At 35.6% G+C, this 18327-nt stretch overlaps 1 protein-coding gene across 1 annotated transcript in view; it reads right to left on the reverse strand.

Moving 5' to 3' along the window:
• Positions 1-455: 455 nt before the first annotated feature.
• The window catches only part of LOC144970385 (high affinity cationic amino acid transporter 1-like), an 85174-nt gene continuing 67302 nt past the window's right edge, over positions 456-18327 (reverse strand). Inside the window, exons 3-8 of the mRNA XM_078909964.1 lie at positions 15179-15298; positions 13521-13716; positions 13110-13227; positions 9817-9954; positions 6779-8219; positions 456-726 (exon numbers count right to left, since the gene is read on the reverse strand). Of these exons, the coding sequence (XP_078766090.1) occupies positions 608-726; positions 6779-8219; positions 9817-9954; positions 13110-13227; positions 13521-13716; positions 15179-15298 (2132 nt within the window). The 3' untranslated portion in view covers positions 456-607. The remainder of the gene's footprint in view (positions 727-6778; positions 8220-9816; positions 9955-13109; positions 13228-13520; positions 13717-15178; positions 15299-18327) is intronic.

Here is an 18327-nt window from a genome sequence, read left to right on the forward strand (position 1 = left end):
TCTTTGCCATGATTTTAATGTCAGAGTTTGGCTGAGCAGTTGATGGCTTAAATTTTAACAATTGTAATAACAGATCTTTTTAAATTCACAAATCAATTTCGTCTAAATTGTGTTTTTATTCATGTGGTGTCCACTGGTCATTGACAACAAAAAAAGAAAGAAAAAAAAGAAAGGAAATGCCATTGTTGATGGAAGGGATATAATGATGAATTACCAAGAATTATTTCATTCGTTCTTTTGTTTTAATTTCAAAGTTGGACTCACTCGATCAATAAGCAAAGTATTCGATTCAACCACAGACGGGCGGGATTCGAATCCATGCACAATCACTTCTTTCATCACCTCCCTGTCAACCACGCAAATATATATATATATATATATATATATATATTATATATATATATATATAATATATATATATATATATATATATATATATATAAATGCTAGGCTGTTTAGTCTCGTGGAAAGTAACGTCGTAAAAAAGTGGACAATTTATACAATTCCCACCAACTTCATCGACACGAAGGCTGGCTTTCGCTTATTTTTCAATGCAAACGATTACAACATGACTTTAAACAAAGACGACAGTAGTCATAGTATTATATCACGTGTCTTGTAAATCATCTGTGTTTAGCTCAGAGATATCGAAGAGAACTTCCTCCTGCTCGTCTTCGGGCTGATGAAGACTGTGCCGATGACTGTAGAAGATGTAAATAATCAAACCTGTAGGAAAAATAAAATCACAAATAAATTTTGGTAAATAAAACAGTATTTGATAGAAATATGAACAGATGTGTATGTCACAGTGCCAGACAAATCAGAAAGATAAACAAGAGAGAAAAATCTCAAAAATCGGGCTGCCTTGACTGAGGATCGAACCTCAGGTCTGCTGACGTGTTACGCGTAGATCAAAGAAATAACCCCCCCACACACACACACAGACAGACAGACAGACACTCACTCACACACACACACACACACACACACACATATATATATATATATATATGTCTGTGTGTGGGAAGAATATAAGTATCAAAATGGCCCAACTATCGGGTTATTTCTATGATCTAATGGTAACGCGTATACATATATAATATATAGTATACCTTAATCGCCATCGAACTCCACATTCAACACTCTACATGTAAGATAAACCTTTACAATCCCATGTTTCCTCTCTAATCAAAGACTGAGAGTGAGAGTGAGAGACACTGAGACAGAGAGAGAATATGAGAATCTGCCGTGGCCATGCATTATTTACAAGCTTCCCTTTAATCTAGCACCGGAGTTACGTGCGGATTACATTGGCGGTTCTCATTCGTAATTATACCTCCCCAAATTATCGTCTCCACTGTCTACATCGGTGGCTTATTCCGTAGGCGAGACAAAAGGAGACGAAATAGCTAGTAGTTTAAGGATATCGAATAGTCATTGTGAACTAATCGATACTTGCAAATATCGAGTATTACAGGGCAAACAAACCAAAATCTCAGGGATATTTGATACTATAATCGATATTGACGTTATGTTTCATCTTATAACGGGAGTGATTAATAATGCACAATTATAATATTAGCACATTTTTTTCTCTCCTCCATGTTAATAAGTACTGCCATTACTTTTTGGCATCCAAACCACATCCCGAGGTCCCAGGTTTGAGAGTTTTTGCCAAGATGAGTGTTATTCAAATTGATCGATATTTGAAGGACAACTTTTCTGACCACATTTTGAAATACGCGTCTTTATAGAGTACGACCGTTTACTGGTTTAGATGTAAAGCTATGACTATGAAATTAAGACGGCAAGACAGCTCTCAACTGGCTACCTAAGAAGAAAAGTTAAGAAAGCGTGGGAGACCGAAGTAACTTATAATCGGATATTGGATGATGAAATTAAGACCATTTTGGTTTCAGCCGGAGATAGAGCCCGTAGAATGGCCCAGTACAGGCAGGAGTTGACCCTTTGTTTCTGCTTTACTTGACAACCAGCAATAAGTACAGTAAGTAGATATATAAAGCTTAAGTTTTTATATAGAGCATTATCCACTAAACGTGCTCAAAGCGCTTTACAAAGGGATCCTGACGAACAGCAACACGTAACATGTAGAGCAACGAATGACGCCTGTTAGGCGATATTAATTTTTTTCCCCGACAGGGACATCACTGATAACGGTAAGGTATTCGAGAGAATGTCAGTAAAGAGCATTTTACAAGGACCAACAGTGCGTCGAAAGAGGTTCGAATCCAGGACCTTCCGATCTGAAAGCGAGCGTCATACCATAACACAACGTAGTCACGATAGAAACTTTAAATGATAATCGAACAAATCGTTTGAGTAGAAATCTTGAAACTGTTTTTATCCGCCTCCACAGAGTGTACGGTGTTAAACACTGGGTAATTGTCTTGTCATAAGTTCACACCCCCTCCCTATGCAATCTCGTGATCGATGGAAAGACGTGAGAATCAGAGGATGCATGTCACTCGCTTCGACATGACAGAGTTAATTATTCATTTGATGTCTAAAACGAGAAAATAGACATAGAGAAACTATCACGCAACTTACGGTCCAACACAGTAGTAGCTAAATTAAATGGTAAAGACGAACGGCTTCGTTGAAAAACATTTATAACTCATGAACGTTTTAGATACACCTACTTAGTCAGAAGGCAATCAATAGATAGTATGCGCTTGGCTAAGAAGCTCACAACATTGCCCTCCAGAAGTATAACGGACCAACACACACAAACTATTTGTAATCTTGAACTTTTATAGTCTGGATAATACAGTTAAGTGAGAATTACTCATAAGCGGAGATGGCAAAAAACTATAACAAAGACCCGAGTGACGTCAACTTCATTCTATCTATAGATAGTATGAACTTGCTAAGAAGCTCACAATATTGCCATCCGGAAGCATAACGGACCAACGCACAAAACTGTGTGTAACCAGGAACTGTTATAGTCTGGATAATACAGTTAAGTGAGAATTACTCATTAAAGTGGATGGCAAAAAACAATAACAAAGACTCGAGTGACGTCAACTTCATTCTATCTATAAGCTAAACATTGTATTAAATTTGGCTTTGTGAGATGCCTTGAGTGCGGCTTTGTGGTATTATGGACACGATACTCGCCTTCGGACATAAAGGTCCCAGAATCGAATCCCGAACTGGGCTTGCAAAGTTAGGTCACTGGAAGAGGGTTTTTACCCACATTCTCTCATATTCCATAAACGGTATTCGAACTCAAACCATTAAACACCGGGTAATTTTCTTTTCATCAGTTCATGCCGTCCCCCACCTCCCCTCTCCACGAAAACGTGATCAGTGGAGAGACGTGAAAAATCAGAGGATGCATGAATGACATGACCAAAATTAATTATTCATTTGATGTCCAAACACAGTTGAAGGTAGGACACAGAGTACACTAGATAAAGGGTACATTATGAAGGGTAAATTAAAGCGATTATCAAAATAATGTACCTATGAGCGGTTCGGATAAAATCAATTCGTCACAAAACAAACAACAAGCAACAGAACATCTGAATAAAAGTGACTATGGGGGATGTCCGGGCTCAATAATGAATAATAATAATAATAATAATAATAATAATAATAATAATAATAATAATAATATGAAAATAATAATAATAATAATATAATAATAATAATAATAATAATAATAATAATAATAATAACAATAATATAATAATAATAATAATATAATAATAATAATAATAATAATAATAATAATAATAATAATATAATAATAATGATAATGTAATAATAATAATAATAATAATAATAATAAATAATAATAATAATAATAATAATAATAATAATAATAATAATAATAATAATAATAATAATAATAATAATAATAATAATAATAATAATAATAATAATAATAATAATAATAATAATAATAATAATAATAATAATAATAATATATTATACTTATTGAGCGCTCTTCCATATCACGAGGAAGTGCTCAGAGTGCTTTACAGGGACATCAACAATTCAATTTGGAAAATAACATAGTCTTAGGATGCCGTTTAAAACATCTTCCGATAAAGAATGCAGTATTTCTTTTGGGAGTTTATTCCAGAGGGTTGGGATATTTCTAGAAAAGGATCGTCCTCCATATGACAAGTAAGAGTTCTTTCCTTAAGTGACAAGCAATTTTCTATCGGATGACGAACGAAAGGGATCGGTTTGGTGTATATATATATTTATCATCAAGATCTAAGGAAATTGGAAGATCAACGACTGGATCTCAACACTAGTGAGAATCTTCAGGCACTGCAAACGATTGATTTGGATCGACAACGTCGGTTAAACTTAAAGTACGACCTGGTGGAGGCAGCCGAGGCGTTCCAGTCCGATGACAGAGATGCGAAAGTCTCTTAAGTCAAGTAAGTTATGTGAGATGCCTCAATTTCGGCTTTGTGCTCTTGTGACATCACACGTGCCTCCTACCTGTAGCTCCGGTGTTCGACTCCCACACTGGCGGCACAAAAAAAAAGGAGCCATTGCAAAAAGAATTTGCCTTTTATTCCCTGCTTACCAACTATAGGAATATCGTCACATTCGTTACGATAAACCAACCTTTTTCCTATTCAAATTTCTTTTGTACAGAGTGTTGTAGAGTATGTTTTGTTAAATAAACTATGTATCGCAAGAATTCTGCTGCTATTATGTCTGAATGATAAAAAATCTATTTTATGTTAGTTCGGTGTGAAATTTTGGGGAAGATCTTTTGGGGAAAATCTTGAAAATGGCTGGAATGGAGAGGGTTAAGAGCGTTATCTCTATGTGGATTCTACTATACTACCCTATGATATTTCAATTCACGTTTTAAAAAGAAATGAAATCATCTGTAAAGATCAATTGCTAATTCAAAATATTGATCAAGGGGAAGTTCTTTAGTTGATTATATTGAATGTAGGTAGAAATTATTTAGATGGTTTTCGTGCAGATTGGGTGGTCTTGTGATATTTCCCTCCTCTTCGGCTCTGTAGGTCTCTGGTTCAATTCCTGATATATTGAATCCTTGAAAAAGACTTCCTACTCACATTGTCTCTTTAAAAAAAAAGCCCCTGTCTGGTAACCGCATAGTTTCTGTCGAAACAAACCCGTAATACTGTGTTTTAGGCCACATGTCTCGTCCTGCATGCTAAATGTTGCTGTTGGCTTGGGACCCCTATTAAAGTGCTTTGAGCTATGCAGTAAACGTGTATTGCTCTATATTAAGATAAACGTTTTCCTTTTTCTGTTATAACTTCTTCAAAGAATTGACCGGTCTACTAATTACCTTGCATATGTTCGAACCGATAAGCACATATTTCCAGCCTGATAATCGAACACAAATATGGGTTTCAACAATATTGACGAGTAAGGGCTAACCTACACCGGAAACTGACTCCAACGACCCGGCACTGCCGTCCTCTGCCGTCCTCCGGATGAAGACGTCGGGTACGGACAAAATACTAAGAATAAACACAAGAGCCACTAAACGTATCCATACCAAGCACCCGACGTCCTCTGTCGTTTTTTTCCATGCTTGGTATGGGTACTTCAAGCGGCTCTTCTCTTCATTCTTAGTATTTTGTCCGTGCCTGACCTCTTTATCCGGAAGACGGCAGAGGGCGGCAGTGCCGGGTCGTCAGAGTCAGTCTCTGGTGTAGATTAGCCCGGACTCAATTAAATGTAATAGTAGTGATAACATGTGTATAAAGTAAAACCCTGGCATATTATTTACTTTATGCCTTTGTGCGGCCATGAGGTCAACCGGTATGATACACGCCTTCGGATCGGAAGGTCCACGGTTCGAGTCCCGCACTGATCGATTCTTATATGAGTCCTTGTAAAAGGCTCTTTACTCGCATTCTCTCACCATAGTCAGGTGTAAAATGAGTACCTAACAAGCGTCATCATGTCTCGCCCTACATGTCTTGTTGCTGTTGGCTAGGGACCCTTTGTAAAGCGCTTTGAGCACATGTATATATATATATATATATATATATACATATATATGTGATCTTTTACTATTTCTAATTCGTCAAAGTCCCGGGTTTGTTTTTTTGGCTAGATGAGAAACGTCCACATCTATTATCTTTTCTATTTTATTGACCATATTAAGGTTGTTTTAATTGATCACTAGATTTTATGTAAGACGAGTTTTAAAAAATAATTAAAATGTGATTTTTCAGAGTAGGCCTGCGGCATTTTTTACAAAATCGCATTAATTCCTAGATACCTTTCGTTGCGTATTGTTTTCCGTGAGACGAAATCGGTGTGTTCAAAACTTTTGTTTTCATTGTTTTTCATTAGAGCCTTTAGTATTTGTCGTTCAGCAACTACTTTGTCGGAGCGTAACTTGCGTGATGCCGGTTCTATGCCTTTTTTCCCGTTTTGGACATCAAATGAATAATTAATTCTGTCATGTCGAAGCGAGTGTCATGCATCCTCTGATTTTCACGTCTTTCGATAAATCACGTAATCGTAGAGGTAAAGGGGGTAAACTCATGACAAGACAATTACCCAGTGTTTAACTCGTACTTTGTGGAGGTAGTAGATCAATTGATATGTTTGGAAGCGTTGGGAATGCTCCTCAATGATTATTGTTTTATAAAATCTTGACTTTCCAGCATAGCTATAAGTCAAAATCATTTAAATGGTCCGAAGGATAGGAGATGATGATTGCAATTAAAATTTTGAGCAATTGAATACAGCTTATTTAGTAAAAAAAAACCCAAACAAATGAAGCTCTTACCACAAAGAAGCCAAACAGAGAACCGTAGCCAGCTGAGGAATGGAAGAGCTGCAAGCATGGCCATATTTCCCGTAATAGCAAGCAGGGGTACTAGAGGGGCGTAAGGAGCCTTGAAATACAAGGGTGTATTGTTTTGAGGCCTTCGAGCAATGCACACGGAAGAAATAATCATAAGAATAATGCTGATAATAAATAGAGTTATTGCCCACCACGCCCTGTCAGCTTCAAGAGGCCACACCCACAACATTGCGGTCATACAGGTACTGGATGTAACGTACGTCAGCAGAAAGAACCTCGTATGTTTCCAAGTTTGTTCATCTGCATGCTTGATGTCACATGACGATAGAGCCACGATGCTACTTCCGGCTGAAGAGGCTAAGGATTTCAAACTACCAAAACTTCTGGCAAAGTCTGTATTTAATTGCATCGTTTCATAATCTTCCAATTTCACTGAGGTTGATTTGAATTTATTTCTGGAAGTTCTGTTCGACTGTCTTTGGTTTGATGGCTCATCGTACAAAACCATATGGTTATTTTCGTGGTCTTTCTTACTGTATTTGAACCTGTTCGAGAACGTAAGAGGACCTGTTTGTGTTGGAACAAACGACGACATTAATGCTGGTTTGTGGTTATGGTTGATGACAGGGGTTGGGGTTATTGAAGTTTCACAATAAAGAGATGAGTAATGTTTAGTAAGAGCTGAGTCTGAAGACATCGATTTTTTCATGGCAGGAAAAGAAGACTCTTTTTCGTGGTGAATCTTACAATCCCCATTGGCAAAGATCATAAGTTGCGGACGTTGTTTCTCTGTGGATTTCCTTCTAGACATCATATCCGCCCTTTCCGAATAATCCATGGATACATTATCAAGGTCAGAATACTCACGACAAATCCCTATGGGCTGAGGCTGGTATCGTATGAATAAAAGAATAATCGCGCTTGCTAAGAATTGAATAATAGTGGCGATAGAGGCCATTTCTAGTGCAGCATAAAAGTCGAGAAGCAGTGCACAAAGAGTTATTAATGCCCCTGTAAGGAAATGAGGTCCAATTGGGATCCCATTGTACGCTCGCTTGGAGAATATCTGAGGCATGAGATGATCTTCGGACATGGCGAAGAGAACTCGGACCGGATGTATGAAGGAACCCACGATACATGGGACGAGGCCTAATACAGCGCCTACTCCAATGACGTAATTAGCTGCGTAGATTCCTCTATCCTCGTAAGCTCTGGCGAGAGCCGCTTGGTCTGCTAGCTGTTGCCAGGGAGTTGAAAGAGTCAACGCTGCAGTTACAAGGAAAGAAATTGTTGAAAGGATTGGGAGCGAGAAGCTGAATGCGGTAGGAACTGTCTGGCTGGGGCTTTTTGTTTCCTCCGCACAGGATAAAAGATTGTCTATCCCTGAAAAGACTATCATCATCAGAGATGCTCCTGTCATAATCTGGGGAAAGAAGCGAAAGAAGTATGATGAAATCAGAAAATCTCAATAAGTTTTCGGTGTACTAGAATGGATTGCATTGTGGTACTCTTCCCCTAAAAACATGACTTGAGCTTGTTTGAACTTTATTTTAAATAGCGCAATATCCACTAAACGTGCTCAAAGCGCTTTACAAGAGGTCCCTAGCCAACAGCAACACTTTAAAATGAGCTTTAAAATGAGTGTTTATATAGCGCAATGTCCACTAAATATGCTCAAAGCACTTATAAGGGGTCCCTGGCCAACAGCAACACTTATCACGTAGGACGAGATATGGCTCCTGTTAGGCGATATTACAAATTTTCGGACAGAGACAACGCTGTTGATGGCCAGGTACTTATTTTACACACGAGTACTTTGAACGCGAGTGTCATACCACAAGACCATATAACCGCACACTTAACATGTAAGAGATATTACCATTTTTCGAACAGAGACAACGCTGTTAACGGTCCGGTACTCATTTTACACCTGAGCGCGGTGAGAAATGTGAATAAAGAGCCTTTCCCAAGGACTCAACCATGCGCCGAACGAGGCAGAACCCAGGACCTTCCGATCCGAAAGCGAGTGTCATACCACAATACCATATAGCCGCACAAAAACTTGTAATATTCCTTGATATATATATATATATATATATATATATATATATATATATATATATATATAATATATATATATATATATATACTATGAATGTACGTTTGTACAACGTACGTGTTCATATGTGTATGTAATATTATATGCATGTACAATGTATATATGGATGTGTGTGCTTGGATGCATGTGAGCTTATATTCATATTATGTGAATATTTCAACATGCAGATTCGAACATATAATGTCCGAATCTGCAGTTTGATACATTTAAACTGATAATCAACGCAAAGCACTTCGAAGCTTTTGGCATAAGAGTACATTTATCATTATTATTATTATTATTATTATTATTATTATTATTATTATTATTGTTATTATTATTATTATTATTATTATTATATTATTATTATTATTATTATTATTATTATTATTATTATTATTATTATTAGTATTATTATTATTATCATCATTATCATAATAATAAATCATCATCATCATCATCATATATTATTATTATTATTATTATTATTATTATTATTATTATTATTATTATTATTATTATTATTATTATTATTATTATTATTATTGTTATTATTATTAATATTGTTATTATTATTATATATATTATTATTATTATTATATTATTATTATTATTATTATTATTATTATTATTATTATTATTATTATTATTAATACTCGTAATAGAGCATTAATTATGTCCACACTTTTTCGAATCTTTTACAAGATATAACTACTGTAATTTTGTTTTACTAGATCGTAAGGTTTTTTTTTTGGGTTTATTTTTCATTTTTCAACCCAGAGAAACTGGTAAATATTTTCGTATTTTTTTTTTTAATTAACTTAATAATTGTTGTATTTTCTTATTTTCGACCTTTTTAGCGCGCCCCCGAACTGGAAAAAAATCTATCAAAATATATAAAGATATCACTAAATTAAAGTACCCCAGATAATCCTTTGGCAAAGAACCCGGGTTGAGCGTTCCAGTTACCAGCTTGTACGTGCAGGAATCCCACACAGATGAAAGCAAAAACCACCATCCCGCTCATACAGATGAGCACAAGGTTTATCACGGCCGATCTCTGTCAATAAAAAATCACAATTAATGGAGTTATTGACTTTATATTTTAGTCTACGTGCACAAATAATCAGGTCTCATAACCGAACATAATTATAGGCTTGGTTTAAATCTGTCTAAATGGAAAATATTTTGCGTTTCCCATCAAAACAATCAGCCCTTAACAATGTAGGTTAACAGACCTGCAAATTTGTATACGTTGAATTCAGTGAAAATTAAACAATTCAACATGGGATATGGATAAATGATAAATTCAAGAAAAAGAAAGATAGAAAGAAAAATCAAAATATAAATAAAGAAGAGAAGAAAAAGCTACCCCCCCCCCCACACACACACACACAAACAAAAAATAAAACCCAAAACAAAAGTACCAAAAAATAGACCAACCAAACCAAAAAATAAAAAATACAACCAAAAAAAAACAAAAAAAAAAAAAAAAAACAACAAAGAAAAAAAGCCAAAACATGTTATGGAAGGTTTAAGAGCAAGTAAGAGTAAGATAAAAACAAGTTAAAGAAGCAAAAAAAAATTTTTTTTAAATGGATGTGGTAGAAAAAAAAGATGACAATCCCCCAAATTAAGGAAAACAGTCAGTTAAACTTCTTAATGGAAATCTAAATAAAACCAAGATGAAGTTATTCGTTTGGCCGCAAAAAGATATTACAGTAAGCAATGAAAAAAATAGTATAGTGGCCGGCAGTTCATAGGACAGAAAGGGCGTAGTATTTCATAATAAAGTAGCCTCATCTTGCTTAAAAATCTCAAATCTGGGACTTTAAGTCAGTTTTCAATTTCAAAGAAGTCTCAGGCATGATAATTTTGAGTCATTTAAATCGATTGCTATTTGAAGGACGAGATTTCTGGCCAAATGTGTAATAAACGATTTTTTTTTCTTCAGAGAACAAAAGCATTTTGTATATGCTGATGTACATGCGTATACATAGTTTTACCCCAATCCATCTGTCGTTTACTTGAAGTATTATCTTTTTCATTTTCATTTTCAACAACAGTCTACACGTTTTTATATTTTACTTTCTAAACTGCATTGCACAGTTCCTCCCCGCCTCCCCTCTTTTCACTTAATTTATTGCGCACCTTTTAGAAAATTCTAGTATTCTATTTTAATTCGTGGTTTCTTACAAAGGAGCATACTAATTTCCTGCCAACCAATGTTTTGTTTATTCACCTTAATTACGCTACTGTTTTGTTGATAAAGGGGAAACCTGAAACGTTCATTCGATCTGTTTTTGTAATTAAATTGAAGCTTACAATCAATTTCACATTATTATTTATATCTTTTTCATTGTATTTTTGTTGTTATTGTTGTTGGCCGAAGAACCTCACGTATTTTTTCAATATTTTTTCATCTGTTGTGTTATACTGATTTTAGTTCAATAATAAAAAAAAACATCTTACAGCTTCTACTTTGACTTCTGAGGCAAACCATAAGATTTACCGAAGGGTTGAATCATCGGTTGATTCCCTTTATCTGGAAGTTATTAAGATTTTCCGTCGTCAAGCTCGCATGGTCTTATATCAAAACTTGAGTTTATAAGTGAGTAAGATGACAAAGAGCCAGACATCTGATTTATTTACTAGGTTAAAGTTCTACAATCTAATGAGTTTAAATAAAAAGAAAAATTACTTTTTGCATTAAAAACAGAAGAATAAAAAACATTTTAAGCATGCCAAAAGGCAACAATTGAAACAAAAAGAAAGAAAAAGAAAATTTTTTTTTCTTTTGTAAATGGGGGAAAATAGGAGGGGAAAGGAAATGTTTGACAGATAACAACAAGGAAATATTGGGAAAAGAGATTGATAGAATGTGATAAGGCTGCAAAGAACCGCAATGTCATGACATTAAGTTAAGTCTCCCGAAACAGTGGTGACAAAAAATGTCCTTAATTTGTAATTTTTAAGAAGGGGGGGGGGGGGGAAGGATTCACTATAATATATAACTTCATTAATGAAAATATCCCCTCGGGAAATTAAAATACAATGCTCCAACTTCTTGAATATGGGTTATATGGCACCGACCTTCTCGTTACAAGTTTTATTGAATCAAAGATGCATATTATGTAGTTGGACAGTAGGAGCGAAAAACTTCCTACTCTCACAAATTTTTAGTTTACAGCAGCAGTAGTTAGGTATGAACTTGAGTAAGGTGAGATAATTTCAGAATTGTGGCCTTCTGATTTTATGTAATATGTGAACTGCCATGAGACTTTAAATCATTCTTTACACTTAACTTGGTTTTTAACCCTCTCCTTACCACCTACAGCTAAATCATCACATTTGTTACGACACAATATACATTTTTTCTTGTTCAGGTTTCTTTTGTACATCACAATGTTCTTTGTATAAATAATAAAAACATAATATTGTTCTGTAGAGAGATAGTTTGAATTTTAAAATGATTTTTTTTCTGTTGGGAAGGCCTGCCATTTTGGGAAAGTACTGAAAAGGATCGGTAAGGAGAGAGTTAAACAATGTTTTTATGTTCGCGCGGCTATGTGGTCTTATGGTATGACACAAGGTACAGGTATTTTCTTGGTTCGAGTCCTGCTCTGGGCGGCGTAAAATCGAGTTCTTAGAAAAGGCTCTTTACTCATATTCACTCATCGCACTCAGGTATAAAAGGAGCACGAGGTCGAAACAAAAAATAATGTAATATAATAGCACTTTATAGACGCAAAGTCTTGTCCAGCTGTTGAATTGTGCTGTTGGATTGAGAACCCTGTAAAGCGCTATGAGCAAATATTGTGGATAATAAGCTATATAAAAAGCCAAGAGACAGAACTAGTAATTGAGCTTTGAGCTTTTATTTTATATAACGCAATATCCACTAAACGTGCTCAAAGCGATTTACAAGGGGTCCCTGGCCAACAGCAACATTTAACATGTAGGACGGGTCATGACGTCTGTTAGGCGATAATGCATTTTTTTCGGACAGATACAACGCTTTTAACGACCAGGTACTCATTTTTACACCTGAGTACGGTGAGAGAATGTGAGTAAAGCGCTTTCTCCAAGGACTCAACTATGCGCCGAGCGAGGCTCGGACCCAAGACCTTCCGGTCTGAAAGCGAGTGTCATACCACTAGACCACATAGCCACACATAACAATCATATCCCTTCTATCTTGTCAAAAGTACATACTTTAAGTGTGATGAATCCCAAAAAGACGACAGCCACTGCTATGCAACATGGAAATAGATCAGGTTGTTCCATCATGATAATTGGCTCTGACGTCATGTCCATATCTCGAGTAATATTGCTGGTGATATAAATAAAACAAACAAAACAAAGTTATTTAATGAAAAAAAACAAAAAAAAAACAAAAAAAAACTCCACAATATTCTTTCTCACAAGTCCTATAAAATATTGACGTCATATATAATATATATATATATATTAAACATAAAATTTCGTTCAGCATGTGCTTATCGTTTTTCAGTTTGAGTTTTTAAAAAAATCAACGTTTGTGTTGTGTCGGTATGACATTTCATTAAAAATGCAGAAAATGCTAAATAAGGAGACGTTTAGAAATATATGATATTCTTTGAATACCTTGTGTTGGTCGCGTTGACCATGTACTCCACATACTGCCAAACTGCCTTAGTAGCCATGGCCCCAGCCAGCACGTTCTCCAGTATCGTGCTCCAACCAATGACAAAAGAGAGAAGCTCTCCCAAACTGATGTAGCAAAACGTGTATCCTGTTCCACATCGTGGAAGGCGAGTACTTAGTTCTGTGTGGCAAAGACCTGGATTGGATAATGGGAAAGATAACAAAAATCAAAACTAACTTCTAACTTCTAACTTGAGCTTTTATATAGAGCAATTAAATGTCATCCACTAAACTTGCTGAAAGCGCTTTATAAGGGATCCCTGACCAACAGCAACACGTAACATGTCAAACGGGACATGACGCCTGTTAGGCAATTTTTTTTCCGACAGAGACGACGCTGTTTACGGCCAGGTACTTATTTTACACCTGAGTACGGTGAGAGAATATGAGTAAAGAACATTTTCTAAGGACTCAACTATGCGTGAAGCGAGGCTCGAACTCAGGAGCTTCCGATCCGAAAGCGAATGTCATACCACTAGACCACATAGCCGCACAAAGAAAAACAAAACGGAATAAAACACCTTTCTATCCAGTCCGGGGAAAGAACTCCAAAATTTCACAATTTTCATAAAGTGATACCGAGAGGCTACAAAATGTTATTGACAGGAGAAAGTATATAATGGGTGTTGAGCGACGTGTACATATATGCAGGTCTGGCATCTGAACCCACTTATGGGCCTAGTTAAAAGTTGTTGTAATGGACAATATTTTGCGACATTTTGTGAGATTTTCATTGAGATCATAAGGAATTGGGTTATTAGACATGCAAAAAGTGCACGTCGTTTTAGAATATTTTTGGTTTCTGCTTGGTGCTCTCAAATAACGTCATAAAATTTTTCCGCTTTTTTACTCGTTTTAAAAATGTTGCAAAAAATTGGTAGTTTAATATTATTATTTTCATTATCATTACTGTTGATATACTAATAATAATGATAGTAATAATACAAATAATAATAATAATAATAATGATAATAATAATAATACTAATAATAATAATAATAATAATAATAATAATAATAAAATAATAATAATAATAATAATAATAATAATAATAATAATAATAATAATAATAATAATAATAATAATAATAATAATAATAATAATAATAATAATAATAATAATAATAATAATAATAATAAAAATAAATAGAAGAAAGAAGAAGAAGAAGAAGAAGAAGAAGAAGAAGAAGAAGAAGAAGAAGAAGAAGAAGAAGAAGAAGAAGAAGAAGAAGAAGAAGAAGAAGAAGAAGAAGAAGAAAAGAAGAAGAGGAAGAAGAAGAAGAAGAAGAAGAAGAAGAAGAAGAAGAAGAAGAAGAAGAAGAAGAAGAAGAAGAAGAAGAAGAAGAAGAATGATAACAATTATTATTATTATTATTATCATCATCACATCATCATCATCATCATTATCATCATTCATCAACATCATCATCATCATTATCATTATCATCATCATCATCATCATCATCATCATCATCATCATCATCATCATCATCATCATCATCACAATCATCGATCATCATCATCATCATCATTATCATCATAATCATTACATTATACTATATTAACCAGGTGCTACACAACCCAATTGATATGATATACCTGATAGAAGCGCCAGAATGCTGGCTATCAAGACTGACAAAACTGCTGCTGGCCCCGCCTCAGCCCTGGTCACGTGGGCAACTATGACAAACACGCCGAGGCCTGCCGTGCTACCAACACCTAGACAGGGAAAAATAACAAGACATTGTTAAAAGTATGCGTGACCCGGTTCTTGTAACATGAAAAGGTTTTATGACTTCATCATGTCTTAATCATCAATGTTTAAAATGCAGAAAAAGTGCGGGCACTTGAATCAATGATGATGAGAAAAATAGGGTACGGGGAAGTGCCTGGTGAAAATAGAAAATAAAAAGTCACGAGGTCAGTGCCAAACTCAGGATCCAGTTGACACGACGAGCGGGACAGCAAGCGGTTGCACAACCGACAAAACAAAATATGGCTTTCAAACGTTGTACCAATCACGCGCCTCTCTCTCTCTCTCTCTCTCTCTCTCTCTCTCTCTCTCTCTCTCTCTCTCTCTCTCTCTCTCTCTCTCTCTCTCTCTCTCTCTCTCTCTCTCTCTCTCTCTTCTCCGGTTCAAGCGGAGATTGTCGTGCCAATTGGATCCTGAGTTTGGCACTGACCCCGTGACATTTTATTCCCTGCTTTTATCTGGTACTTCTCCATGCCCTATTTTTCTCATCAATGTTTCAAATATTGTATCAAAAACACTTGCGCTCAGAAATTGGATCTTTCAGTTTGAATGTTTATGAAGCAGGAGTCTGAAATGTCGATGTTCCTATATTATTGTGTTTTAATGAAACGTTATACATGCGAAGTGGCCGAGTTGTTAAGGCATTGCACTGTAGCCCGGAAGGTCCCCGGTTCGAGCCCCGCTTCTGGCACTTTGTTTTTTTTCCTTGAGCAAGATTATTAACCCCCAATTTGCTCACTTGGACAACATAGGTGATTCCTGTTTACATGAGAATGCCTTAGGCGACCATATCATATGGTGTCGTGGCGGAAGGGCATAATTTTATTATACATTCCTCGATATCATTTTGTTTTATTGTCTCAAAACGGTATCTACTCTGTCGGGATAGTTTTGTGATAATAGAATAAAATTTCAGACAAGATTTTGAGACCGGGTAAGGTTTTATTATCATGGGTCACATAAACAGCGAATAAACCCGAATTTATCAATCATCTACAAAAGAGAGTAGAGTAATAAATATTATGTTGTTATTTTCAGGAACTCCCCAGCTTCCTATTAATTTCCCACTTCAGAGGCTCTGATATTTCCGACTTTAGTAAAGTGAGAGAAAAAAATATATTCGAAATTTCTGTTCAACATTTTTTATTCAAACAATATTATTATGTCAATACATTAAATTGGAATAACTCACTAAAGCCATTAATTTTAGCCCCAACTCTGTACTCGAACTCCACCCACATCTTCAAACACTCTCTTTCTCCTCCAGAGAACAAACTCAAGAGCTAACTTCCGTTTCAGACACATTCTGGACGCTATAACATGCTTCAATTAGATGAAGTCAACACCGAAAAGAGTTCAGACGGTAATACAATACCGAGGGTCTTCCGTTAAATGACACTTAGGAAGGGACAGTTTCCGTGACATCTTTGCATCCGAATGGAAACCGGAAATGATGTGAAGAATGTCGACTCGACATGGATCACTCTACTGATGGCATTGAAAACGGTTTATTTCTTTAAAATTATTGAAGTAAGATCTCTTAATTTCAATGACAGCGGGTGTGCTTGTGACTGTAATGGATAAGTCCCATGTTTAAACTATTTTCACAAGGCGAAGGTCATTTAAATCGGTAGATATTTTAAGGACAAGTTTTCTGGCCAAAATGGTAAATTCGTGCATTTTTTTTTCAGTGTACGCAGCGTGAGCTTCTATTATCTCACCCATTTCTTAAGAGAACGAAAGAGATCTGAACAAATGTGTATGAAAGACAAGCAAGAAAGCAATATACATAAAAAACCACCCCAAAAAAATCAATCTACCTCGACTGGGAATTGGGGTCGACTGAAATTTTGAGATGGATTATTTCTTGCATTTTTCTTTCTTGCTTTTTGTGGCACCTTCCATACACACTTGTTCGGATCTTTTATCTTACACCGCTGCCTGCTCCTTAATTTCTTAAAAGAACGAATAACGTTGACCCACTTAAATTGAATATAGTTCCAAAATAATTCAAAGCTATTAAATTGGTCTGATTAAACAAAGACTGGACTGTTCTTCAGCTTTTCTTTTCTTTTCTTTTCTTTTTTTTTTACGAATGTGGAGTTTGAAGATTCTATCTATAATTAATTTCCACACAAATCGTTCAACATTTTACGCATCAAATATCAATTATGAAGGCAATAAAACTATCACAGTTGGGTTTTAATGTCATCGATGCTCACGCTCTGAATGGCAGTTGAATAATGTCATAAAAAATGCATCCCCAACCCCCTCCCCCCTCCCACCACCACCACCTCCCCCTCTAACTCGAGCCGATCCTCGATTAAAATCAAAAGAATAATGCCTAATTGTTCCCAAGCGAGATTTAACCGATAAGGTGAAGATACGATCAACGATCGACATTGTTTCTATCGATCTTCAGAATTAAAAAAAAATGTTTCTATTTAATCGTGATAAATGTGACTCATTACAACATGGCAGTATTGTTTCGCGATGAACCAGATATGGATAAGATAATTAAAAGAAACGTGTCGAGGAAGATGAATTTATAGTTAAAAAGAACAAACTGGAGCATAATATATATATATATATATAGAGAGAGAGCAACATCCACTAAACTTGCTCAAATTGTTTTAATAGAGGTCCATAGGAAACGCCTGTCAGTCGATAATAACATTTTTTTCTACAGAGACGGCCATGTACTTATTTTGCACCTTAGTACAGTGACAGGATTGAGTAAAATGGCTTTTCCAAGAACTCAACTAAGTGCCGTTCAGAGCGGGATTCGAACATAGGACCTACCAGACCGGTGGCGAGTGTCATACCACAAGACCGCATATCTGAACACGTTTATTCGTTCTGTCATTAAGACATGTAGACTGTTGATGCTATGTGTTTTGGGAAAATACTCACAACATCCGCCAACCAGATGTGATGTAGCATACCAACATACAAAGTTATGTGTAACCTTAAAGTTAATAGTCTAATTGATATA

This window comes from Berghia stephanieae, chromosome 4 (assembly GCF_034508935.2).
Source record: "Berghia stephanieae isolate SIO BIC M18660-M18661 chromosome 4, UCSD_Bste_1.3, whole genome shotgun sequence".
Taxonomy (NCBI): Eukaryota; Metazoa; Mollusca; class Gastropoda; order Nudibranchia; family Aeolidiidae; genus Berghia; species Berghia stephanieae.